General features: G+C 41.6%; 1 protein-coding gene across 1 annotated transcript in view; it reads left to right on the forward strand.

Annotated features, from left to right (window-relative positions):
• The window catches only part of LOC147668873 (cytochrome P450 2C11-like), a 197,986-nt gene that overhangs the window by 73,346 nt on the left and 98,051 nt on the right, over positions 1-26,589 (forward strand). The window contains exons 4-5 of the mRNA XM_086948381.1: positions 4,057-4,233; positions 9,580-9,721. Of these exons, the coding sequence (XP_086804507.1) occupies positions 4,057-4,233; positions 9,580-9,721 (319 nt within the window). The remainder of the gene's footprint in view (positions 1-4,056; positions 4,234-9,579; positions 9,722-26,589) is intronic.

Consider the following 26,589-nt stretch of genomic DNA (forward strand, 5'->3'; position numbering starts at 1 on the left):
GCCCGATTATAGGGATTCTACTCCATTGTCCCCCATGCTCTAGAAACACCTTATAGAAAAAGTTGGCCTCCTTTTTGAAGAAGGACTCTCTGCTGATAACTTCACCTTGTTGGGTGATTTTAATTTTCACCTTGCAAATACCTCAGCTCCAAACTCTGAACATCTTCTGGATATCATGACCAGTGCTGGCCTTGAACAATTGGTGCCTACACATGAGGCTGGGCATAAGCTGGACTGCATCTTCACCAATCACACTTCGATTAAGCATCAAGCTATACTGCCTTTGACATGGTCTGACCCCCATGCTGTTATATTTAAAATCATCCTCCCAACTAGATATCTGGACCCAAACAATATTTTCAGGCCACTTTAAACACATGCCTGTAATAAAATAAAATCAGATCAGCTCATACATTTGCTCACTACCCCCCCAACCCAAGTATCCATAGGACTTAGAAGCTGCAACGCTTTTATAAACCAGGTGGCTCCACTCTGTAAGTATGAGCATAGTGTCGGAAAAGCTTGTGTATTCTAATTGCTTTAACCCTACAGCGCCTTCGTAGTCAGTCACTCTCAAAGAGCAGAAACAAAGATGTAAGCATGAAGAACGCCAATGTAGAAAGAATTTAGTGACTTTGAAAAAAATAAATACAAACAGGGCCCAGGTGACTATAAAACACGTCTCAACATGCTACACTAGACAGATTAAAATGCAAAAAACTCTTCAAAAGAAATGTTTTGAACAGTTTCCAAACTTACTAGGTTTTCTGATAAAAACCAGGTCAACAGCAGTAAAGAGCTATGAGCCACTATTGAAAAGTATTTCCTAAATGAAGTGGAAACTACCTACAATCAGTTCCATCATTGCAATGTAATTGGTATGGAACAGCGTTCTCATAAAAAATCAGAACTGAGATGGTCACCGTTTTAGGCACTGGCGTAACGAAAATTGAGGGGGCCTTCCTGCAAGGTATGTAGAGGGACCACCTCCGGGCTCAATTAGGAGCTTTCCAGACAGAGGGCAGTGCCGAGGGGTCCCCTGGAGCTTCGGGCCCCCTACACCGCATGGGCTGCGGGGGCCTGTGTTACGCCCCTGGTTTTAGGATATGCCCTCTTTATAGGATTTGCTTCCCTGTCAACTAAGGCAACTCGCTGCTTAGTCATGCAGAAAATTCTGGTTCTCCTCTGGACCTATTCCCCCCCAGCCGTGTTTAAAATGGTTCCAAAGCTAACAGCTGAAAACCTTACCTGTCTTTTTAACATGATGTTCAAAATGGGTCATATTCCAAAAGATTGGAAAGTGTCCTCAATATTACCAATTATAAAAAAGCCTAATCTTAATCCTAATGATCCTAATAATTTCCACCAAATCTCACGGCTCCCATTTCCTGCAAATCTGGCTGAAAAGGCTATGAACATCCCACTCTTTGAATTTAGTCAAAATAATCAGCGGGTAGGCTTTTCACAATATGGCTTTCAAAAATGGACATAGCACAGAGTCAGCTTTGATTAAGTCCACAGAAGAAATTTGAGAAGCTCTGGATGCAGGAGGAAATGCTACTTTAGTATTGTTAGATCTCTCCGCAGCATTTGATATGGTCCATCATGATCTGCTGATGGTCCGTTTAGCCAGGATAGGGGTGTAGGTAACTGCACTGACGCTGCTTCGATCCTTTCTCTCTGACAGAAAACAAGTGCTTACATTGGACCCATTTGTTTAAGAATCTTTTTCGCTCCCTTGCAGGATTGCGCAAGGTTCTTCACTAAGACCCACCATTTTTAATGTGTACGTGTATTCCCTTGCTCCCGTAAAAAGATGTTTTGGCTTCTCACTTACTTCCCAATGCTGATGATACACAAATCTGTTTTATCACTTTCCAACCAGGATAGAGATATAGGTAGTAGATTCTGCAACTGTATGCGGGCCATCAGCAACTGGGTGAGCAATAATTGCCTGAAGTTAAATTCAGGTAAAACCAAAGTTATCCTTTTTGACAATTGCACATCCTTTTGGTCACCATCTTGATGGCCAGACAAGCTTGGCTATCTTCCATTACCATTGAAAAAAACCTAAAAATCTAAGCATCCAAGTGGATAACAAACATTCCTTTAAAGACCAAGAAAACTCAGTTACTTCCTTCACCTTCCTCACTTTGAGGACGATTAAAAAACATCCATGGTTAATTCTGAACGAATCACAAAAAACAGTAGTGAATTCCCTGGTCTTATCTAAACTAGATTATTGCAACAGACTTTATCTGAACATACAACAGCAACACCTCAATAATCTACATATGTTGCAAAATGCTGCAGCCAGGACTCTTTCTGGCATTCCCAAATTCAAGTCATTCACATCTGAAATACGGAAACTACACTGGCTTCCATTTAAGCAGCATATTAAATTTAAAGCTTTATGTGCAGCCTTTAAGGCCCTTAATTAAGCAGGCCCCCACCACCTCAGGCAGAACCTCAAATGGTGCGGCACAAATAGAAACACTTTGCTCCTCAGGATCAAAAACCCTCAGAGTTCCCAAATTCAAAAAAACAAACTGGGGTCCACGTTATGTCATTTTGGGTTCAGTCAAGGCATGGAATGCATTATATCTCCATATTAGATCCCCATCTGATTAGCTTACATTTTTAAAACAACAGGAAACCTGGCTATTTAACAACTAGGCCCTGTTTACTTGGATCTCTTTGTGTAAATCTGAGCTAGTGCCAGGACACATTTGGGTAACAGGCACTCTACAAATGTATCTAGCATTACATACGTTCATGAGTGGCCCAGCTGTCCCAGAATCGCCTCTCCAAGCTGCCTGCCCCTGACAACGAGGACATCTTGACGTGCGCTGTCTGGCTGACCTATGCTCTGCACCCAGCACGCCTGGCCGGAGTACTGGAAAACCAGCTGTGCTACCGTGGTCCTGAGGCCCTTTGTAACCTGCTTCCTTGAGTGGGACTCCTCCGAATTACCTTTAAGTCCTCCTGTGCAGTATGTTTTCAGGTTGCTTCCTTCCTGGTAGCACACCAGCTACCATCGATCTCTGCACCCTGCTCCCAGCTGAATCTGGGACGCTCCTGAGAATCTGCTGATGGAATATTGGGCCTGGCTTTGCTTCTTACCTAAAACCCGAAGGTGAACCTCAGAATACAACTGTATGATTTTATATCTACTTATCTCTTTTTTCCCACTGATTTCAATGGTGCGTAATTGTACATAAAAGTGATTTATTTTGCGAACTTGAAAAATTCATATCTTAAAAAGTACTTACTGTAGAATTAGGTTCTTGATGTGAAAAATGATTTAAGAAAATCTGTATTATTTTTATAAATTGTTCTCTGACTTATTCTTGAGTGTGTGTATCTCAACAACAAATACTTAGCACTACCCTCTGATAAGGCTAACTGCTAGCCCACACTACCACACATAGAGGGTTAGTATTATCTACTTTTCCCTCTGTATACCAACCTGGGTCTTACTGGACTCTCCGTACAGTTGACTTCATTTTAGCGCACTATATAGAGAGCCAGCTTCCTACGTGTGATTTTTCACAAAAGACTCAAAAAGGCACGTAATTCTTGTGACCATAATGGGACACACTTAATTAGGAATATGGATAATCAAATATTATACTATGCATGTGACAATGTGCAAAATATTTTATGATTAATCTTGAGCAAATGAGAATGTATGCACCAAGAAAGATTTTTAAATTAACTGTCTTGTGTCTACCGAACTTTGCCCCAACTCTTACCACTTCATTGAATAATTAATTTCAGCAAATTTAAGATATACATTTTTGAACTTCTTAATATTCTTGCAAAGGCTCTGGAGTGCAGATTACACCTTTTGTCCATCCTTTATGCAGGATGGAAGCTGTACTGTGGTGAATCAAGAACTAACCTTATCTTGAACCATTAAACCAATCAGTCAGCTGCTAACTGCTTATTCTGATAGCAACACATAGGGTGCGATTTTAATATTTTAACCATAAAAAATAATCAACATTCAAGCCAGAGACTACACTGAAATATTGCACTTGCTTCTTTTTTCAGCTATACAACTTTTTCCCAAACATCTTGGGGCGCTTACCTGGGCCTCACCAGCAGTTGTTTAAGAATGTCCAGCAGGTCCAAGAATTTGTGGAAGAGAGAGTGAAAATTCATCAGGAGTTACTGGATCCTAATTGCCTCGGAAGCTTTATTGACTGCTTTCTTGCAAAAATGAATCAGGTAATATCTATATTGTAACACTAAAGGCCTTAAATGACTTAAAAGTACTTAGGACTTGTTCAGTTTCTGCATAACGAGTATGCTGTACTATGGTAACACATTGACTACTTTGTCTTATGTGTTATGCGCAAAAGTATAGTGTATTCATTCAATGAGGTTATTTATCTCACTCGAAAGGGGTCTTGCCAAAGTTGGGTTAATACTGAATGAACATTTTTGGAATCTCATTCAGATATATCTTAGTCCCAGTGGAAGTCTGCTGCAATATATTTGTTGTGTTGTTCAGGATCAACCACAGAATCAAGTTACTTCCATGAAGGTAGTTTAGCAATTTTTCAGTTGATCAAACAATTCCACAATGGACACACCAACCATCCAAAAATTTAAAATTAGGAGGGTTAAGGCATCAATAGTCACAACTGGGAAAAAGAAAGGTTCACTGTAGAAAGGCGTTGTACTACAAATGAAAAACAGTGCAAAATAACAGTAAATTTGAAAGCACTGAAAAAACTAGGGATACTTATTAACAAGCAGTTGTGCCACCCTTAGACCACACAATGGGGCTCAAGGACGACGCTGTTGCTCAAATATGAATTTACTTTAGAAAAAATTAAATACAGGGGGCATTTGGCAAAACAGGAACAGCTGTTTAATTAAAAGCAGCGGCCGGGAGATCAGGCAACAGAGTCGGGATCTGAAGATAGTCTCCAAGCATATTGGTTTCAGCCAGCATTTTATACTTCACATGAAGTACCATAAAATGATTTATGCATACCTTTGGAGACAGAAAATTAGAAGAAGTCATAAGACCATAAATCAGGGGTTTGATAAAAAGCACAGGTGGGCCTTTATCTTGTGTGAACATACTGCAGGGCCAGTGGGTAAGTATCCAGATTTTCAGCACAAAGAGCGTGTGATCACTGCATGTAATGTGCATGCTGTGTTCTGATTGGCTGTGTGTTCCTAACTGAGTATAGCATCTGACTTTATGGTGTTTTTGAGAATGCGCATCCCTCTGGCCAAACATGTTTTATTTGGAGCAATCTCCTGACACCATTATGGTGCCATGGCCAATCAGTGGGATTGATTTGGGTTTTCCTGTTTGTGCATTCTGTCTAAGGGACTGCCTAACCACACATTTCTGACTCGGAGATGAGAGGGAGGTCACATCAGTTAAATTCAACAAGAGAGATTCAAGTTCATTTTTATACGTACATATATCATGGTGTACATCAGCATCATATTGTTCAATATTAACAACGCAACTACCAAGTAAGGTTTATCAAGCCACACAACGCCATCTTGACCTCCAAAGACGACGACGATGGAAAATAAAATTTAAATAAAAGAAAAACACTTACCATGCACTCGCTGCATCGCCGATATCTGGCCCTGACTAACGAAGAAAAGCTAGAAATAGTGGAAAGGAAGACCAAATAATATAGCTGTACCATGCTACCTCAGAAAAGAATGGAAAAATTGATCAATAATATTAGAAGATTAGCCTTACTTGCAGTAAGCCAAAAACAAAAAGATACCTCTAGTTCTTTTAGCGATTTATGCTGAAGAATTCTGTTTACAACATGTTCCAGTCAATTAAGTGGCAAGTGGGTGGGAGGTTCAGATGTGGTGAAAAGTAGATGCAAATGGTTATGGCATCATGTATAAATTCAAGAGTGAAGATATCCTACATTGGGGTATCTTCAAACAACTCTAGCATGCAAAGAGGTATGAGATAGGTTTTCTGGGTGCCCCCAATTACTTTTTTTAATTGCTAATGAACCCTTTGCTAGTGACAGGACAACTAAAAAGAAATAAAAAGAAAGATTATTTGGAAGCTAGGAACATACAATACTATTATTTGCCCATGAGTTACTTATCTAAATGACTGCAACATCATTCCTACACTTTTCAGACTGCTTTTAGACTTCAGGAACCTTTCTGAAAGAAAACGATATCAGGTGTTTTTTCTTTTAAAAACTGAGATGGCCTTCAATGTAGTGTCATTAAAGATTAATGGGGTAGCCCAGTGTTTCACAGAACCTAGGGAACTAGAACAGTATATGCTAATGGTTGGTTCTATCGAGGAAGGCAGAATTGCTTTACAACTTTTTGTTTGTCCTGACCACTAGGAAAACCAAACAATGGTATACAGTCAACATCAAACACCATACAAACACAAGAGATAATTAGACTGATGTTATAGATTCATAAAGTGATCAATATATTATCAGTCATATACTGTGTGGCATAATACATATATAAATATTTAAAAACACAAGACAGTTTGACAACATATATAATTGCATACATCAATTTGTGCCATATAATTTACAATAAGCACAATACAAACGTTTAACATTTACAATACACAGAAGAAAAACACGTCATTCCAGCATCCGTTGTGACTTAGCATATACATTGACACATACAGCCTTATTATTTAGCTCCGAAATATCGAGTACTAGTACGGAATACCTGATCTGTACGTCAATGTTTCGACCCCTATTCAAAGAGTGCAAATGATAAACATCACCCAGGGTCTTCTTCAGGACTATGAATATATTTCAGAGTAGCGTGTATGGTAAAAAATACACAAGGTATCAATAGAGAATATCAATATAATATACCTAATCTTACCAAGGTGAAAAAGGAGGGATTCTCCTACACCTTTCACCTATATATGGGCCTTGGGATTGCTAAAAGTAGTGGACAGATCCTTAAAGTTTCAGAAAATCCTCCAAATGTACCTGTATGGGAATCCAAAATAGATAAACTTTCCAGTGTGGCCTCATCCAAGGGTAACCAGAAAGAAAAAAAAATATATAGGGGGCGGCATTAGATCTACATACCCAACACAAAGTGTGGTTATGTGAGCTAATCTGCCTTGGAGCATTCGTACCTTATTCTTATCCTAATCTATGACTCAGGATCACATCCCCTTGAATTCCTGTCTATCTGGGGATGATAGGAAAAATTTTCTGAAAGGGCTTCAATTGTCCTCATAATATTTCTACAGGGGACACAAAAGTGGACATTCCAGTGGTTAGGCAACTGTAATGATATTTTACAAGCGTGAATATCGTCTTGAAAAAGCCACCTAAATTACCTTCAAAAGATGGTGCATCCACATCCATCTGTCCCCGCAGTATGACTCAAGTCTACTGGGAAGACAGAGAACACAGTTTTGAAGGGTTGCTGCCATGTAAGCGTGCACTTCCAACCCGGCATTGAGCCAGCCAGCTGGTTGATGACGCTGAAGCCGGTAGACATGGCAACGTAGCTGAGGAATATCCACCGAGGCAAGCCACAAGTAAAAACGCTGTTTCTGAGCATCTCATCTTCTCATATAGTCGTATTCTGTCTCACAACATAGTGCAAAGGCTAGATAACGTCATGTACAAAAGTGGACGTATTCTGCATATAAGGACATTCTACTAAAATGATTCTAAAAGTGCTGCATCCCCTGGAGGTACCTCTCTGCCTCTCATCGTTAGTGATGGGTCCGAGGTTACCAAGCTTAGCCACAATATGTGTATACATGCAATACCCTAGACCTCAACCACTATGGTAGTGGCATTGATTTACATTCCATATGATATGGTGGTTCATGGCGACATCATTGGTGAAGACTAAATACATCAGTGAAGAATAAAAAACGTGATTCAAATGAGACATGCATGGCAGCGTTGGATACATATTAGAATAGTTACTCCTCATTAGAATTTGTTTATCTATTTTTTATCCCATACAGGGTATATGATATTTTCTCATATAAATTCAGACCATTCCCAACCATGTCTAACAAGTGTATCCATTGCATTCACATAATTGGGGATAGATGACAAGTCACCCCCTCTAGATTTGCGAGTCACCTTTTCCAATGCCCACCATCTTAAACGATCTGCTGTGTTTTGCAAACTGATGCAGGGTTCCACAATTGGGGCACCCTGCGTATTGCACTGGATCCTTAAGCAATGCTGGAAAATTCTAGTCTTATCTTTTTGTCTGGTCTGTCCTACATATAATTTATTTAGAAAGCCAATGGAACACAATAAATTTCTCAGGTACTCTAGTCACCATCCCAAAAATCTCAGAGATAATTGTACGTAGGGGCAGTTCCTGAGACTCCGGGGAAACTGTACTCACAGGGATGATTTCTTCAAAGAAACTGATTACCTTTTGTCATGAATAAAAGATCAAGGGTACCCCAAGGGCTTATTGAAAAAAGCTAAAATAGCATTCTCAAAGACATTTGTGCCTGTAACTAGAGCATTGACTGCTTTTTTGTGTTGCTTAGCAGGAATTAGACAACTGAATTTCAGTGCACTGGGAAGGAAATCAGAGCTTTTCCCACCTTTTTATGTGCAGGAATAAAGTTAAGGGCAAGATCAAGTATGAATCAATAGATTTTATACAGAGAAGAGTCAGCATGTCCAGGATAGACGGATCAACTTTGTTGCTAAAAGAAGAAGTCACAAAGAGGAATCTGCATTTCTAGTGTTTTAATATCGGAAAGGTGTCTAGCATCCAGTTTTGTATACCAACTTGAATATCAAGGTCTTATTCTCTGTAAAGATCGTAAAAATGGACTAACGTTTAAATTACCATCCAAATGAAGGTTTTCTTGATTTAAACATATGTTCTGAGGAGTATTCATACAGTGTTGAATCAATCAACACTGTGTGAATACTGTTTTGTTATGTGGTATTTCAGACTAAGTTTTGCAAGAGGTCGGATTGCAAGCTTTTTACCAAGCTCTGCTAATGTACAACACAGAGCAGGTTCCAGGTGTGTGGAACTAAGCAGTGATATCTGCTGCCCACATGTTAACTTTTGTTTATAATATTTTAATTTGTGATGATATTTCTAATATTAAAAAGCCAAACCTCTGGCATTTCCAATGCTTTTTTAATTGGGAGAAACCATAGAATAATTTGTTTTGTTGGTTGACGTATAGAGGATTGATAACTAATTACACAGGGTTGTAATTGGGAAAATGACTGGGTGTCATAGACACAGGGTTTTGTGGCTCTACATAAAATTATTACAAGTGGACATTATAGATCAAAGTTGATAACTGCTACACATCGTTTCTTAAGTAGCAGTGGAGAGCACATGTTCCAGCTGCCTGCCAACACAGTTATATGAGGGAAAACATAAATAAGTCAGTTGAGCAGCAGCTGCAGGTATTCCAAGAAAAGGCCTCTCTTATTACAATAGGCCGGATTATACACCATTCAATAACGCCTGTCCCACAAGAAAGGTCTGCTGTATATCATTTGTAGTGTCTTTTCTTTGCTCACCAACTTTGTTAACTTGTATTCAATACTGTTTTTCGTGCAGGAGAAGGGAAATCCCACCAGTGAATTCCACATTGAGGGGTTGGTTGTCACCACCTTTGACTTGTTCTCAGCAGGAACAGAAACAGTCAGCACAACCCTGAGATTTGGGCTCATGATCCTCATGAAAAATCGAGATGTTGAAGGTAGGACAAACCTCACAGTCTTCTCGTTCTTTTTCAAATGTACATTTTCCTAATTCATAGTAACACCATTGCATCTTTACAAGAAGACACAACAACCAATTAAAAACATATTCCATCTCACTGTATGCATTTTAAAATAATCATAGGTGGCATCAATATCTAATTAAGAGCAGCAACAATATTAGTAAGAACAAATATAGATGCATACTAAGTGGGCCATGTCCTCTTAAGTAACCCCATATAGATGGAAAATGGTAGCCATTGTTCCTTTGCCAAGGAAGATTGTGCAAAAGTGGGAATAAGCGTCCAAAACATAAGCTCATTCACTTACATTTTATGAATCCCGGATAACTAGACACAAGATAGGCCAATGGGTTAAACGCCTTATAGCTATATATAATGGGACAGTTTTGATAGTAACACCTTGTCCTGTGCTAGTAAAATATTCTCCAGGGAGAAGTTAACATATCTTCTAAGGGAAGATACATAGGATAACATTTATGAGGGCCTTGCATTATGCTTGCACCATGTTGCATGTACGACACAAAGCCCCAAACCATATTTATGAAGCCACTCAAAGCCACTTTGTGTGGTTTTGAAAGGCTTCACAAATATTGAGAAATGCAACTCAGTGCAATTCTGCAGCACACATAGAAGGAGGAAAACACCTCTATGGATTGTTTTTGGGCAGAAAGGGGCACTTTCCTGCATAAAAACAATACTGTCTGTACTGCAAGCACCGTTGCACCATGGTGCAAGGGTGTGTGCATTGGAGCTAGGGTGCTGAAACTGCGCTAGCGCAGGGGGAAAGGACAGGAAGGCACCGTTGTGGATAAATATGGTGCATTCCTGCTCTTTCCCTGTGTTGCAGGACAGCGCAGCAAGGTAACAAGCTGCATTGCCCTGTACCACCATTCCGGTAAATATGCCACATAACGTTTAGATCCCAGAAATATTTATTCTTTATGGCTTATATAGCTGAATTCAAATAGGTGCTTGATGATGTAGTGGATGAGTTGATGATTACTGAGCATAATGCCACTTTAATGGATTGGCCAGTTGCCTATAGCAGCTTTTAATGTAGGCTCCCGTATTGCTATAGAGTGTTTAATAAGCCCAAATTTCAGGCAGATGTGTGCTGGGGGATTAGCATAATTTTGGCTCCATCCTTTTAAATTTCGTTACGCTACAGATGTGTTTACATTTGGCCTCAAGTACTTGTGTGATGCAATAATACAAATGAGATATGGTGCACCAAAGGTATAGAAAGAGCATTTATTGTGTGTTTTTGACATATATGTGTCTGTCCATGTTAAAGTTTTCCTTTTCAGAAAAATCTGGATTGCTGATATTAATCTTCTGTTGGTTTAGATTGTAAGGTGGTGTGCTAAAACGAACTTAAGGAACTGCATGCACAAGGGAGTAGTGAGAATGAATTACATGTGTGTTTTATAAATTGTGACGATTTGTCATTTTTGTTTACTAACATTTGTGTTCGTTTTTTGTGCCACATACAAGAGAACAGAATAGTATAACTTGATTTCTTTATTAAAGATTTCATTTATAGGGTGATATGTAGGTTGTAGAAGTAATATGCATTTAAAGAAAACTGTTAAGTTAGCATGACTGTGGGCCTTAAGCTTACAGTTGAGACATTTATTAACAAGAACGTTAGAACGTTTTTCAGCATGTTTTCTCCTCTGCAGGTGCAGACCAAAGGCATTCATTAGTTAGTAAAAAAAAACTCATTGTATTAGTGAGATAGTGAGGTGGGGAAGAACTGGCAAGTGCAAATAATGTTACTTAAGAACAAAGGAAGTGTTACCAGTTAGTACTATTGGATGAAGGGAGGCTTTGGAAGAGGAGACTGATATATGGGAGTATTGTTCAACGTGCCAAATTTACTTCTGAGAACCTTAAAAGTACTGTTATTAGCATGAGGTCATATTTCTTGAATGTTCTTTGTGCATTGAATTAGCGATACCAACATGGGGTTAGTCAGATTCCCTTTATACGTAGAGAGGTACAGACCTCCCTTGACATCTTAGATGGTATGGATTCATGCTCTACATGATGCTTTACTTATAGAACTTCTCCAGAGGTTCTGATGCTGACACCTTACTTGCTTCCATGATTCAATAGGGCTTTTCCTATCCTTACTCTAGGGTAGGGCTTAGTAGATGTTCTACATTTTTCCATGTATGGGTAGAAGGATCGAAACCATTTGTCTAGTCATGAAATCCTTTTACTTATTTTCTGTATTGCTGCCATGGAAATTCTTATATGCTTATATATTGTTGTAAATATTTGCTTTGAAAGTAATGCAGCACAGCTTATGGCTCTAAGCCGCATTATCCAAGTGTAGAAGTACATACAGTATCTCAACACTGTAAATCCAAAAACACTCCACCAAGAGCTATTTGCATGCCTCTCTACCCTTTGTCACTGGTGTATTTAGTATATCAGTACTTTTCTACTTAAATGTATCATATTTATATTTTTGGAAATGCTGCATATAAAAATCTGCACATTAATCTATATCCATCCATATAGCTTACTAACTCTACCGAGTACTTGCAAAAAGTGTGTGACAAGTTGCATATATAATTCCCCACATGGTTCTATACTCCCTGGATGAATGAACGAGTGCATAGGTAGTACCTAGGTGATTCCTTGAGGATACAAGTAGTGCATAGATGATTCTCTGACTATGTCATAAATCAATAGGTCATCCCATATCTGCATATGTACTGCCAGGGTGTTCATATGAGTATACCACTAATATCTGGGTTTTTGGATGAGTGATGAGTAGAGCCTGATTGATTAGAAAAGTGTGTGACTAATGTTTCAATAATTAAATACATGCATAGATACTAGTGGGATGATTAAATGAGTGCAACTCTAGTGCCTGGATGATTTCAACAATGCATACGTAGTATATAGGTGATTTATAGAGCGCATGCATAGTGCATATATGATTGTTTAAGTCCATGCGTATCACCTTGGCTATTGGATGTATGCATGAATAGTGTTTCAGTGTTTGGATGCTGCCCATTGGTGAACAGGTAGTGCTTGGATGGTTACAAACTACATGGGTAGTGCCTGGATAACTGAGTAAGTGCAGCAATAGTGCCTGGCTAATTAGATGAGTGCCTGACTAGTGTCTGAGGGACTGCATGAGTCAAATGTTAAAGCTTTAGAGATTGGATGAAAGGATATGTACTTCTGGGGTGATCGTATTAGTGCAAGACTATTGCCTTAGTAATTGAATGACTGCATAGGTACTGGATGGAATGGTACTCCCTACATATTAGATGAGTGCATGAGTAGTGCTGTTATGTTCCATATAGGTACCCTAATATAGGCCCGGGTAATATCATACCCCTTCACCTCCATTACCTCCTATACACTACACTTTAACAAGCCTTTTAGGATTGACCCTTTACTTCGTCCTAGTCCTGGGCGCAGAAGGAGGGGTTTATAACTTCATCAATAGATTCATACAGTATGAATGAATATTCATAAGGGTTCTTGGAAAAAAGGCAAGGGCTAAACCATCTGCATAATATCTATGTACAAGGTTAATCTCATACGTCATCCTGGAATCCACAATGGCTAATACAAGAAACAAGGGACAAAGGAACCCTAGATACTTTCCGTATAAATACAGCACATCGTACAAGTGTTAGCTAGAGGGAACTGACACGGTGACCAGAGACGCTGAGGTTCCTGTATGCAGATGCTCCAGGTGACAGTGGTCTAACCCATCCCTTGTGGGGTGTCCAACTCGAGACAAGGATGGGGTCCCACACTCTCTCGCGTCCGGTAATGAGGTTCGACTAAATCCTAGAGGGATTCTTGGCTTCACACCTACTGACATGCTAGGTACACTTAGGTACATCTAGATAGGCGTCGTAGGAGTACGCGCTTCCTTTTATCATGCATTTTATATTCATGTATGTATTCATGACTATTGCAAGATGGTAGAACTGTACTATCCTTTTATACTCACTGTACTGCTTATCATATATATCTGCTACTGTCTAACGGTTGTTGCAGCACATCTATTTTATGCTAGAAGAACAACTGTGCAATAAATTCCTATTGTAACACGCCCCACTGTTTCTTCTGCGTAACTCTCTGAGACTGAATAAGTAAGCACAAGTGACTGAGCGAAAAGTAGTACATTGTTTCCACGATCCTGGGGAATCAGGGTTGTCATATTTTAAGGTTGCCAGAAATTATTCTCTCCCCGATAAGAGGAGATTATAGTGGTACTGTGAGCTAGCTAAGGCAAACAGGCTAGCATTCTCTATGGGGGTGCTCGGAACAAGTCTGCCACCAAACCCACTGTTTATTTTATCCGAACGTGCAGATTCTGTATAGGAATATATAGGAAATACACGACAATGCCTGTGCGTTTTAACAGTGCATGTGTGTGCCTCAGTATTTCAATTACTGCATGGGTTGTAAGTGGGTGTGTAAGTGGCTGCATGGGTTTGGCACAAATGTTATAATGATTGCATAGTGAAAGCCTTGTTAATTGCATAAGTAAATAGTTAGTACTTAGGGGATTAGATGAATGTATAGGAGGTGTCTGCATAGTTCAATGACTACATCATTTCTGCCTGCCCGATTGCAAGAGTACATGTGTAGTGACTGGATAATTGAATAACTCCATGGATAGTGAATCACTGATTTGATGACTGCCTGAGTAGTGGCTGGGTGATTGCATGAGTGCATTTGAATTGCCTGACTGACTGTGAAAGTGGTTCACTGACAGAATATCAACTACAAAAATATAGATGTAAAAAATATTGAGGTAAAAATATAGAATACAGAAATATCGACTTCCTATACTTGAACAGGTAAGTACAAAAATATCAAAAAAATATATCGTTTACAATAATACAGTCATATCAAATATCACATTTAAAATACATATAATTTAAAATATTAAAATAAACATGAAATAAATTAACTACTAACTAATTTATAAAACAATATGTATATTTGAACAAATACAACAAATAAACTTCTTTAAAAAAATGTAAAAAAACACACACATATATATATAGGGTGAAAAAACGATATAAAAATCATGTGTTAACCTAAGAGCGTGTCTTGTGATCAAGGCCCTCCGGGGCTGAAACGCTTCAAGGCTTCCATGTAATCAGTGGAGAGTAAACATCTTCTGACGCTCACCTTGTGGTCCGTGCTCCATCTTTTGTTAAATACGGAAGCACCAGTTTTTATATATATATATATAAATTCACTGAAAAACCCATAGGTTTCACACAGGTTATAGTTACGAATTAGCATTTTAAAAACCTTTGAAATTCACAGGAAAAACCATAGGTTTCACACCAGTTATAGTTAGCTGGTCATTTTACTCATACAAAACCTTTGAAATTCCCCCGTTATAGTTAGTTCAGCTAACTATAACTCGCGCGCCCGCAATGCACTGCTGAGGACGTCACATATTACATCACTCATGACATGGTCAGTGACATCACTCATGACATGATGACATCTCAAATGACATCACTGATGACATCACTGATGACATCATCCAGTGGATATGTGTCTTTCTGAAAAATAAATATTTTTTATATATGTATATCTAAAGGTCGATGGAAGAATAAATGGGTAAGCAAGTGTCTAAATGGATGACTTTTTTGTAAAATTGATTGTATAACTGACTGATTAATTGTATCTTAGTGAATACATGGGTTAGTGAGTGATGGTTAAATATGTAAATATCTGTATCAGTCTCACACATTTTTTGAATAAGTGGCTGCATGAGTTGGTGAGTAACTACATGAGTGTCTATATAGGTTATTAGTTCGTTTTTTAAGTATCAGTATGAGTGTCTGAGTGTTTATATGGTTTGGTGGGGGATATTACTTAGCACATAGATGCATTAATGAGTGACTCACTGTTTATATGTGTTTTGTAGACAGCATGTGTGCCGGACTGTATGGGTGGATGAGTGTGTGTATAGGTGTGTTAGTGAGTGAATGACTAAGTACATATGTGTTAAACTACTATATGTGAGTATTGGTGTATATAAGTGAGTATATATAAGAGTTAGAGATTTGAAGAGTTCCTGTATAACTAAGTATGTGTTTCTATAAGTGATCGTTTAAGAGAGTCAGTATGTGTATGTTTGTGTGTATAGCTGTATATGCAAGTAAATGGATGTTTGATAGTTTATTTGCATGTGTGAGTATGTGTGTAAGTAACTCTATGGATGAGTATTGGTGTGTAACAGGATATATAGGTGTATGAGTACATATGATGATTGAGTACATGTATGAGTGACTATATAGAACTGTTGGTGAATGAGTGGATGTGGAAGTAGATGTTGGAATAGGTTGTTGTAACTGGTATAGGTATCTCCATTTTCTTGAAAATTTTTGTTTCTATTTTTGAACGTGTGTATCAAAGGTTATATTAGAGTGAGAGGAGCTCTGCCACTCTTTCAAAAGGATGATGTCATCAGTGATGTCATTTGAGATGTCATCAGTGATGTCATGAGTGATGTCACTGACCATGTCATGAGTGATGTAAGATGTGTCGTCATCAGCAGTGCATTGCGGGCGGGCGAGTTATAGTTAGCTGAACTAACTATAACGGGGGAATTTCAAAGGTTTTGTATGAGTAAAATGACCAGCTAACTATAACTGGGGTGAAACCTATGTTTTCTTCAGTGAATTTCAAAGGTTTTTAAAATGCTAATTCCTAACTATAATGTGTGTGAAACCTATGGTTTTTTCAGTGAATTTGCAAGGTTTTTTAAATGCTAATTCCTAACTATCACATGGCTGAAACCTATGTTTTTTTCAGTGAATTTCAAAGGTGTTTTAAATGGTCATTCCTAGCTATAACGTGGCTGAAACCTACGTTTTTTTCAGTGAATTTCAATGGTTTTGTAAATGATAATCTTTAAATGTATTAATTGTTCTATTTTTTATACTGATTTACTACAATATTTTAAATTATTTATTTTTAGATATTTTATTTTTTAAATTACATTACATATTTTTAATATAAATTGAAAAAAAAATGTTTTTACACCTCTCTGCAACGCAGCCCCCTGGCGCGTTTGCAGAGGGGGAACTAATTCCCCTTGCATACTGGGGGTCCCTGGGGGCCAACTAGCCCACCTGCAACCTCCAGTATGCGCCAGGGGGCTGCATTGCAGAGAGGTGTAATAAGGCCACACCCTTTTTTACACCTCTCTGCAACGCAGCCCCCGGGTGCGTTTGCAGAGGGGGAACTAAATCCCCTTGCATACTGGGGTTCCCTGGGGGCCAATTAGCCCACCTGCAACCTCCAGTATGCGCCAGGGGGCTGCATTGCAGAGAGGTGTAATGAGGCCACACCCTTTTTTACACCTCTCTGCAACGCAGCCCCCGGGCGCGTTTGCAGAGGGGGAACTAATTCCCCTTGCATACTGGGGGCCAACTAGCACACCTGGAACCTCCAGTATGCGCCAGGGGGCTGCATTGCAGAGAGGTGTAATAAGGCTATGCCCCTTTTTACACCTCTCTACAACACAGCCCCCTGGCGTGTTTGCAGAGGGGGAACTAATTCCCCTTGCATACTGGGGGTCCCTGGGGGCCAACTAGCCCACTTGGAACCACCAGTATGCGCCAGGGGGCTGCATTGCAGAGAGGTGTAATGAGGCCACACCCTTTTTTACAACTCTCTACAAGGCAGCCCCCGGGCACGTTTGCAGAGGGGGAACTAATTCCCCTTGCATACTGGGGTCCCTGGGGGCCAACTAGCCCACTTGGAACCACCAGTATGCGCCAGGGGGCTGCATTGCAGAGAGGTGTAATGAGTCCACACCCTTTTTTACCTCTCTCTACACCTCTCTACAACGCAGCCCCCGGGCGCGTTTGCAGAGGGGGAACTAATTCCCCTTGCATACTGGGGTCCCTGGGGGCCAACTAGCCCACCTGGAACCTCCAGTATGCACCAGGGGGCTGCATTGCAGAGAGGTGTAATGAGGCTATGCCCCTTTTGACACCTCTCTGCAACGCAGCCCCCTGGCGCGTTTGCAGAGGGGGAACTAATTACCCTTGCATACTGGGGGTGCCTGGGGGGCAATTAGCCCACCAGGAGCCTCCAGTATGCGCTAGGGGTCTGCGTTGCTTTGCCCCGGGGGGCGGCGGTCCCTGGATAAGTGTGGGGGGATTGGGGACCCCCAACACTTCTTTATCACTATGCCCCTGCGATTTGGTCCCCCCAGTGGTAATTTTTAAAAAAACAGACCGGGTTTAAAAAAAAAAATTTGGGGCCTTGAGGGTCCTTGTGGGACTATCTGGGCAGGCCTAGGGGGTCAGGGTGTTTCTACCCTGCCCCCTTTTTGTGTTCTACACGTTTGTTTTTCTGCTTTCTTGTGTCTCGGTCTACGGAGCACAAGATGGCTGCCAACACTTCCTGGTTTGAAGTGTTGACAGCCAATGAGCATGCAGCTTTCTCAGGAAGGTACACGTACCGTATCGTACGCATACTGTGTACGTACGGTACGCGCACCCCGCGATTTTTTCGAAAAATAAAATAAAATTTGGGGAACCTTGGGGGTCCTTGTGGGACCCCCTGAGCAGGCCCACCCTGTTTCTACCCTGCCCCCTTTTTGTGTTTCTACACGTTTTGTGTTCTACAAGTTTGTTTTTCTCCTTTCTTGTGCCTCAGTCTAATGAGGCACAAGATGGCTGCCAACAATTTCTGTTTTGGAGTGTTGACAGACAGTGGCAGCCAATCAGCATGCAGCTCGTGCACGGGAAGGTACGCGTACCGTACGCGTACGGTGCGTGCTTATAGATATATATATATTTTTCTTTTGATTTTCTCAGGAACTACTGGAGGGATTTACACCATTTAAGCAAAAGCATGATCTGCGAATCAGACTCTACCATTTTGCCAAATGTCTTGTAATTCCGTTCAGCCGTTCGGGCTGTAGCCGTGTCTAATCGTCCTATGGAATATAACATGGGGAAAACACCTTTTGGGACCCCCCTTTTTTCTCAGCCCCCACTCGACAAATCCCCCAAAAAGTTCAGGGAAAGAGCGGAGCGGGCCATCTTCTTTGAGAAATTCGCGAAGATTCATCAACCGGCGCCAAAGTTATTCCCAATAGAATGTTGCGGATTTCCTATGGAAACTAATTCCTGTCCAGCGCGCTGGAATTAACATGTACTGCACAGCTTCGGGATAAAAATGTGCCATTTATTTCATTCAAACAGGCAATAAATAAACCTGCCAAATTTCATTCACTGATCACTGATAAGGAAATTTTTTCCCATCACTCCTACTCATGGGTTGTGATCAACAGCTACAAATTACTTACTCCGGCGTCATATTTGGATTCAACTTACTCAGTCTTTATCAAAAAAAGGTTGATGGCCCTAAGATTTGGTAAATATCCAACGTTGGCCGATGAGCCTGCCGGCTCTGTGGTCACATTAAGGAGGACTTAATTCACATCATATGTCACTGTAAGAAGCTGAATCAGGAGCGAACGCTCTTCTTAAAGAACTGCTTTCTGGTTAAGAGATTACGTACTTGCAGGACAGCGGTCATTGGCTGCTTGGATTCAATGGACTCATAAATAAACTGTAAGATGATAAAGTTCCTGCTTGCTTTTGAAAAACGCCTGAAAGCAATTTGATATTTTTAAAACGTATTATGTTTTTCTGGTCTCTTTATTCTTTCTCATTTTAAGTTTTTTACATATGATCATTCGAATTTTATTTTGCTGCAACTTAATCTTTGAACATCCTTTTTTTAATGTAATTTTATTCTTAAACATTGTTTTAGAACAGTAAAGGAAACTTGTTATGGTTTTAATTAACTAAAGAATAAAGATTACATTCTATGGAAACTAGGTCCTAACTATATATATATTCTCTTAAAAAACCATAGGTTTCAGGCCTTATATAGTTAGGAATTAGCATTTAAAAAACCATTGAAATGGCTCCTATATAGTTAGTTGTACTAACTATATTTCGCGAACCCGCAATCCACTGCTGATGATGTCACATAATACATCATTCATGACATGGTCAGTGACATCACTGATGACATCACTGATGACATCTCAAATTTCGCAGGGTACGCACACGGTAGGTGTACCGTACGCGTACGGTGTGCGTACCCCACGATTTTTATTTTTTTCTGATTAAGACTGTGGTTCGATCTCTGAGGCTGTGATTAGAGGTAGTAGTTCCCTTGTCCCCAAAAAAGGATCAAGGCAGGCATACATTTTATGGGCATACAACTAGAACATGTAATCTTGTTTGTGTGAATGCAGCTCACAAGCTCATATCATATAGCCATTGTATCCCCTCTTGTGTTAGGGCTCAAGCGTGGCCATATCATTGTGCAGATCTATCATTGAAAACACTAAATTGAGGTCTCCTAGAAGCACCTGCCTATCTTGGGTCTATTGCTCCTTTGCCACCACGTAGCATAAAAAGCGTTGCTGTCCATCTTTTGGGGAATATATGGTTGCCAACATAAAGGTATGATCACCTATATTCACAGTATGTGCCAGCAATCTGCCTCTAATTTCATTTGCCTTGAAATGAAATGAATAAAATTTATAACGCGCAAACAGTAACCCGAAGGCATCAAGGCGCCTAACAAAACAGATCAAAAGTGAGGTCGCTACATTGCTACAGGTACGCTTGCGCAAAAAGGTGAGTTTTCAAAGCCCTTTTGAATGCCTGAAAGGAGGGTAATGATTTTATTTCCAGGGGAAGAGCATTCCACCACTTGGGGGCCAAGGTGAAGAAGGCCCTGCCACCCCATTTCACTCTCCTGAAACGGGGGGCCGATAGCAGGAGTCTGCCGGAGGACCGTAGATTCATAGTGGGAGAATAGCGGGACAGGATAGATCCTAGACCGGTGGGGCTATTTCTGGCCAAAGCCCTATATGTCAAGCATACGGTCTTAAAGTGGATCCGCGCCTCAACAGGGAGCCAATGTAGCAGCTTTCTAGCCGCTGTGGCTGAGGTGCGCCTGGGAAGATCCAGGACAAACCTTGCAGCGGCATTCTGGACTACCTGCAAGCGCTGTAGTAGGCTCTTTTTCAAGCCCGTATACAGCGCATTGCAGTAGTCCATTCTGGAGCCGATAAGGGCAACAGCTAGCTGTTTCCTTGCCTGAAAGGAAAGGTAGTTCCTAATCCTTCTCAGGATATGGATAATGCCCCAGCAGGTAGAGATGGTTCGACTGACCTGCTTGCTCATGTCAAGGGCAGGGTCTATCATAACCCCCCGATTTTTTGCGGAGGAGGTGGGGGTGGGACAGGCTCCTAATGAGTCTGGCCACCAGCTGGAAGACCATACTTCCTCTTTCCCTCCGAACACCATCACCTCTGTCTTCTCTCCATTTAATTTGAGCTAGTTTATGATCATCCATTTACCGACAGCCTCCATACAGGATCTAAAATTGGAGGCAGTCGGGACGCTAGCGTGGGAGAGAGAGACCAGGATCTGGGTGTCGTCTGCATAGGAAACTATCTCCATCCCATAAGATCTGATAAGCCTGGCAAGTGGGGTCACGTAGATGTTAAATAGGGTCGGACTAAGGGCCGACCGCTGAGGGACCCCACATTGCACAGGGAGGGATGGAGATAGGTACTCCCCCAGCTTCACTCTTTGCACTCGGTGAGTGAGGAAAGACGTGAGAAGATCCAAGGCTGCTCCACGCACCCCAATCTCCCTCAGCCGAGATGTTAGTACTGAGGGAGAGAGGGTATCAAAAGCCGCAGTCAGATCTAGGAGGATCAGGAGGGTGGTCTGGCCCTCATCAACACGTGTGCGTATGTTATCCAACACTATGGTGAGGGCTGACTCAGTGCTGTGTTCCCTCCTTGGTCTCCACTGTTACACGAAAGGAATGGGACACCACTATAGTTACACCTGCAACCTTCTTAGTGGCAGATGTGAAGTATTGGTATGGAAAAACACGGTAGAGTAGCCTATGCCAACCGTTGGCTGTTAGATGCGTCTCCTAGAGGCGACATATATCTGCCCCAGTTGTTCTGGATTAGATAGGTTAGCCCGTCATTTACCGGGATTGTTAAGCCCGGTCACATTAAAAGTAACGACCTTTAGGGTATTGTGCATGTCAAAAAGAGTAAAGGTAAGAATAGGAATCCCCAACAGTGGTTTTTCGTCTCCCCCACCCAGAACACAGAAGAAACCTCTGGTGAACCCTCTTGCATGTGTGAGAATGATGTAGGGAGATGATGTAGTGAGTGCATCGTTGTGCAAGCCAAGTACCCCAATGGAGAAACCCCCAAAAAGCCCACAAAACAATAAATGGCAATGACAATAATCCAGGCCGAAGCCTCAGAGAAAAAGCAAATGTCTCATTTGGAATAGAATTTTGGGTTCCTACAGAGTCTCAAGACCCCTGACTCCCGCCGGGCCCACCCACCGCCAAGTGAAAATCAACTCACTAAACCCACAGATATCTCGTTGCGACAGAGCTGGGGTCAACCCTCAGTTTCTCCAGCACTGCATCGTTCTTTCGCAATGGTCTCTGGGTCCGTCCGTGGCCCTCATTGGGTAGATGTGCGTCTCTGCCATTTTGATCGATTGCGGGTTCTCTGATCTTACGGGCCAGGCCCTGGGTCAGAACCACCAGATTCCTCTATGCCCAGCAGCTGGCAGGCCTCGGCGAGGGAGCGAATCTGGTGAAGTTTGTTGTCTAAATGGAAAATTATTCAGAACGGATGGCCCCAGGAATATCGAACGCCTTTGTTCCTCTGGTGTGCTGTCACGGGGTGAAAGTCACAGCTTTTATGCAATGTAATGGCAGCTACGTCTTGTTACAGTGTGATCGTGTGCCCTCTAAAATGTACCGTATGACGGTCCCTTGCCTTGCTATAAATGGTTTCTTTTAGTTGACAGTCATGTGCCCTGACCAGTGTATCCGTGGAAGGAGCAGTCTATTTATTATTTTAAAAATGAAATTGTACAGGAGACAAATATTAAACAAGACAAGAAGTTATCTTAAAAAATGGCATCCATTGAGGCCGATAAATAAAATGAAATAAAACACGTGTAAATTCAGGCACTGATTCATTGTATCGAGCTCTGAGCGAAAAACATACTGACATGCGGACAGAATATATTTAAGAATGATCCAGGTCTGCAGGCGATGGAAGATTGCCCTCCCCAAAATGTTTACCAAGCTGTAAATGAGGGAAAATGACCGGTAACATTTTTGAGATCCCGCTCCCCTTTCATACAAATAGGAACTATAATTGAGTGTGCCCATGATCTAGGTAAACTAGTGCATAGAGCGTTATTAAATAGGTTAGTGCGCAAAGGTGCCCAAATCTCAACACTACACCTAATGAGATCCATGGAAATCCTATCTGGCCCAGGTGCTTTACCTGATGAACTCTAACTAGTAGCTGATTCTTCTTCTTCATCCAGGGAGATCGGAAGTGGGGGGAAATTCCCTAAATGAGCCCTCAATAGATTGTTGTGGTGTGGTCCTTTACTCAATGATTGAATGAAGAGAAATGCTCAACCGACTCCACACCAGATATACTACAGACCAAAAGGTGACCTGATAAAGCATCTCTCTTGCTAAACCTATTAACAATCTCCCTAAAAATTACATCCTACTACCTTAGGACCCTCTTCGCTGTTTTGCAAAATATCGACCCTGACCGTGCAGCAGTGGCAGTATTCCTTGATGCCACTTAGGCATTCAATTCTGTAGAATGAGATTACCTCTTGGGAATGTTGAGATACATAGGTTTGCCCCCGGAATTTCTTGGTTGGGTGGAATTGCTATATTGCCAACCTACCGCCACCGTTCTTCCTAACGGGGCACGCTTTCCCCCTTCACAATCACTAGAGGTGCCTGCCAGGGATGTCCCTATCCCCCATTTTATTTACCCTGACAATAGAGCCACTTGCGGCCAAAATAAGGCAACACCACCAAGAACGGGCACTGATTTCTCTGTCCAGGCAAACCCATTGCTGCGGGAAATTACAAAATGTGGGTAATATTCGGGTATACACATCAACTGGACTAAATCATCAGTTTTTCCATTGACTGACGCGGAAACACAATATGCGCTCAATTACCCCCTGACATGGAACAGTGAGGGAGTCAAATACGATCAGAGTTACTAGGGACAGGGACAAACTAATACGCTCCAATTACTGAGCTACGCTGGTGACAGTCCCAGACTCTATCACTCAATGGACGGCTTTGCCTTTTTCCATGGCAGGACGGATATCATTGGTAAAAATGATACTGTTACCTAAATTTCTCTACCTCTTCACTAACATACCCTCCTACCCGGGAAAGCCTTTTTTAGCGCACTCAAAATGCAAACCATCCGTCTCATGTGGGGTGTCAAACAAGCTAGACTTCGCTGGGAAACCTTGACGCTCCCTTTTTCGCAGGGTGGCTATGAACTTTACTATCACTGTGCACAAGCACAATATGCTGCATATTGGTTTCATCCCCCCCCTTTATGCCGCACCTGGCAGTTGAGATGAACTACATCGCTCCTGTCCCACTCTCCGGCTTTCTATCATCCCCCACTAAGGAGCAGGACCAGGACCCCACTACAGTCGCATGCACCACTACAGCTTGGAGAAAGATTGCCACTAAACTGGAATAAACAATGGTATACTCCCCTAAGATACCACTACCTTACCACCCAGCGCTCCAAGTTACTTACGAGCAGCGATGTAGGTCAATGTTGGACAAAACCAAGATAAGCAAATGGGGGGGATCTATATGTAGAGGGGCACTTCTGTTCGAGGAACCAATTCTTTGGCACCACCACACCTACTACTATGGACTAATTCATGTATGTCCGACTTCGACAAAGCGTAAAGGTGGCCACGATGATGTTTCCGCTTGAGCCACCCACTCTCCCGCTGCTTTACTTGCTCCTGCAAGCTGAGCTGCTGCAGCATGTTACCTCACTCATTTATCACCATACACAAAAGGCAATCACAGCACACGCACTCAAGGCCTGCTCGGACTGGGAGGCTGAGCTGGAAGTACAATTGACGGATAAACAAGGGGAGTTCTGCTGCACCCAGACAGAGGCTCTCACAGCAAATAGCAGGCTCAGATTAATTCATTATACATTTTACATAGATTATACTATACTCTGGCCAAACTCTATAAATTTAAGCCCAGGAAAGAGGAGAGGCGCGCCAGGTGTGGCTGCGAAGGAGCCAGTTTCTCCATTTGGCTTGGCAATGCCTGCTAGTTTTTGACTATTGGCAACGGGTGTTTGAGGGTATGGCACAGATGATTGATAAGCTGTTACAATTATCCCCTGCTATGGATCTACTGGGGTGCGCGTATGAGTTAGATACGGTATGTAAGAAGCTCTTCGCACTGGGGTTCCTGATTGCTAAGTGCAAAATAGCCTGCAGATGGGGATGGGGTCGTGCCCCAAAATTCAAGGACTGGCTACATAACCTTACCACTTTGCAGGAACAGTCATTCAATTATGCAGAACTCCTACCATCTGCCTCCAGACCGAGGGACATATGGAGCCCCCTAAAGTCATACCTCCTTTCCACAACGAAAAACGTTGAAGATACCTGAAATGACTTAGAGAGTGTTGTGATGGGAGGTGGCGATACTGCTGTCATACCTGTCAAAAGAACACTTTATTACAGGCAGGAAACCCCACTTTTAAATATTATTATGTCACCCTTAAGGTTACCTCATTGTCCACAAGTGAAGCTAGTGTAAAATTCAAATTACCATGGTCCTTCAGTTGGCAGGCCCCAAAGCCTATTTCCACTGGCAGGAATGTAGCTAAATCCTAAACAAAAGATGTCAAAGTGCAAATTATAAACTGTTCTATGTAACATTTGACAGGAATTCAAAGACTATTTTTCATATATTTCAAATATGCTTTTAGGAAGTTACCTTTTCCCCTCCCGAAGATCCTAGAGGCTAATTTGCATTCAGCTACCAAGCAAGTACTTGACATTAATGAGGTTTGAAAATTGCTCCCAGCGCAGAACAATGGCGTTGACCTGGTGACATGATGGACTGGGTGTTGGATATTTGTTCACTATTATCCCACGAAGAACAGCTGAGTGGTCCCAGGAACTTCATTTACTTGAAATGGACATTGGTGAGGCCTGCCCATTCATAGTTTAGTGTAAGGAAATTCCTGAAGAAAAAAAGCTTTGTCCCCAAAGTCAACACAATCCAGGCTATCTCTGAACCAAGCAGGAGGGATGCTATCCCGAGAACTGGTTTGGTGTGAATATAGTGGAAAGGGCTGGTCATTGCCCTCTCTACATCTATGTGTGACACTGCACAAGGGAGGATGGTATCTCCTGAGGGGTGGTTGGCTCCGGTGGTGCCAGACTACCCTGCTCCCAGTCTGCACTGCAGCAATGGCCCCGCCTGCAATGCCCTCACATGACTCGGCTCCGACCACTGGCAGATCAAAAAATAAAATGGTAATAAAGTAACTTTATTACCGGTTAATTTTTCACTTTTGCTGTGTCCACAGCAGGGGGGCATGATCCTCTGCCCAAATAAGGCAGCCGCTGCTGGCATTGGTACCAAAATAGCAAGCCAAGAAGCGTAAGAGTAATACCTCTTATTGCAGTTGAACCTGACTGCTGGAATTCATAATTATTTGAGATGAATGAGATACATAGAAGCCAAAGGGGCCTCAACAAAAACTACCAAGGTAGTTTGCTTGTCCCAAAGATGCCATTTCAAAAGGGCAACTATATGATTACAGCTCGTAGCCCCACTAGATACAGTAAACATTTGAACAAACTCCAATAATATTACAGGTATCATGGTGCATCTTTCCTCCACCA

The sequence above is a fragment of the Lissotriton vulgaris genome, unplaced genomic scaffold (assembly GCF_964263255.1).
Source record: "Lissotriton vulgaris unplaced genomic scaffold, aLisVul1.2 SCAFFOLD_626, whole genome shotgun sequence".
Classification (NCBI taxonomy): domain Eukaryota; kingdom Metazoa; phylum Chordata; class Amphibia; order Caudata; family Salamandridae; genus Lissotriton; species Lissotriton vulgaris.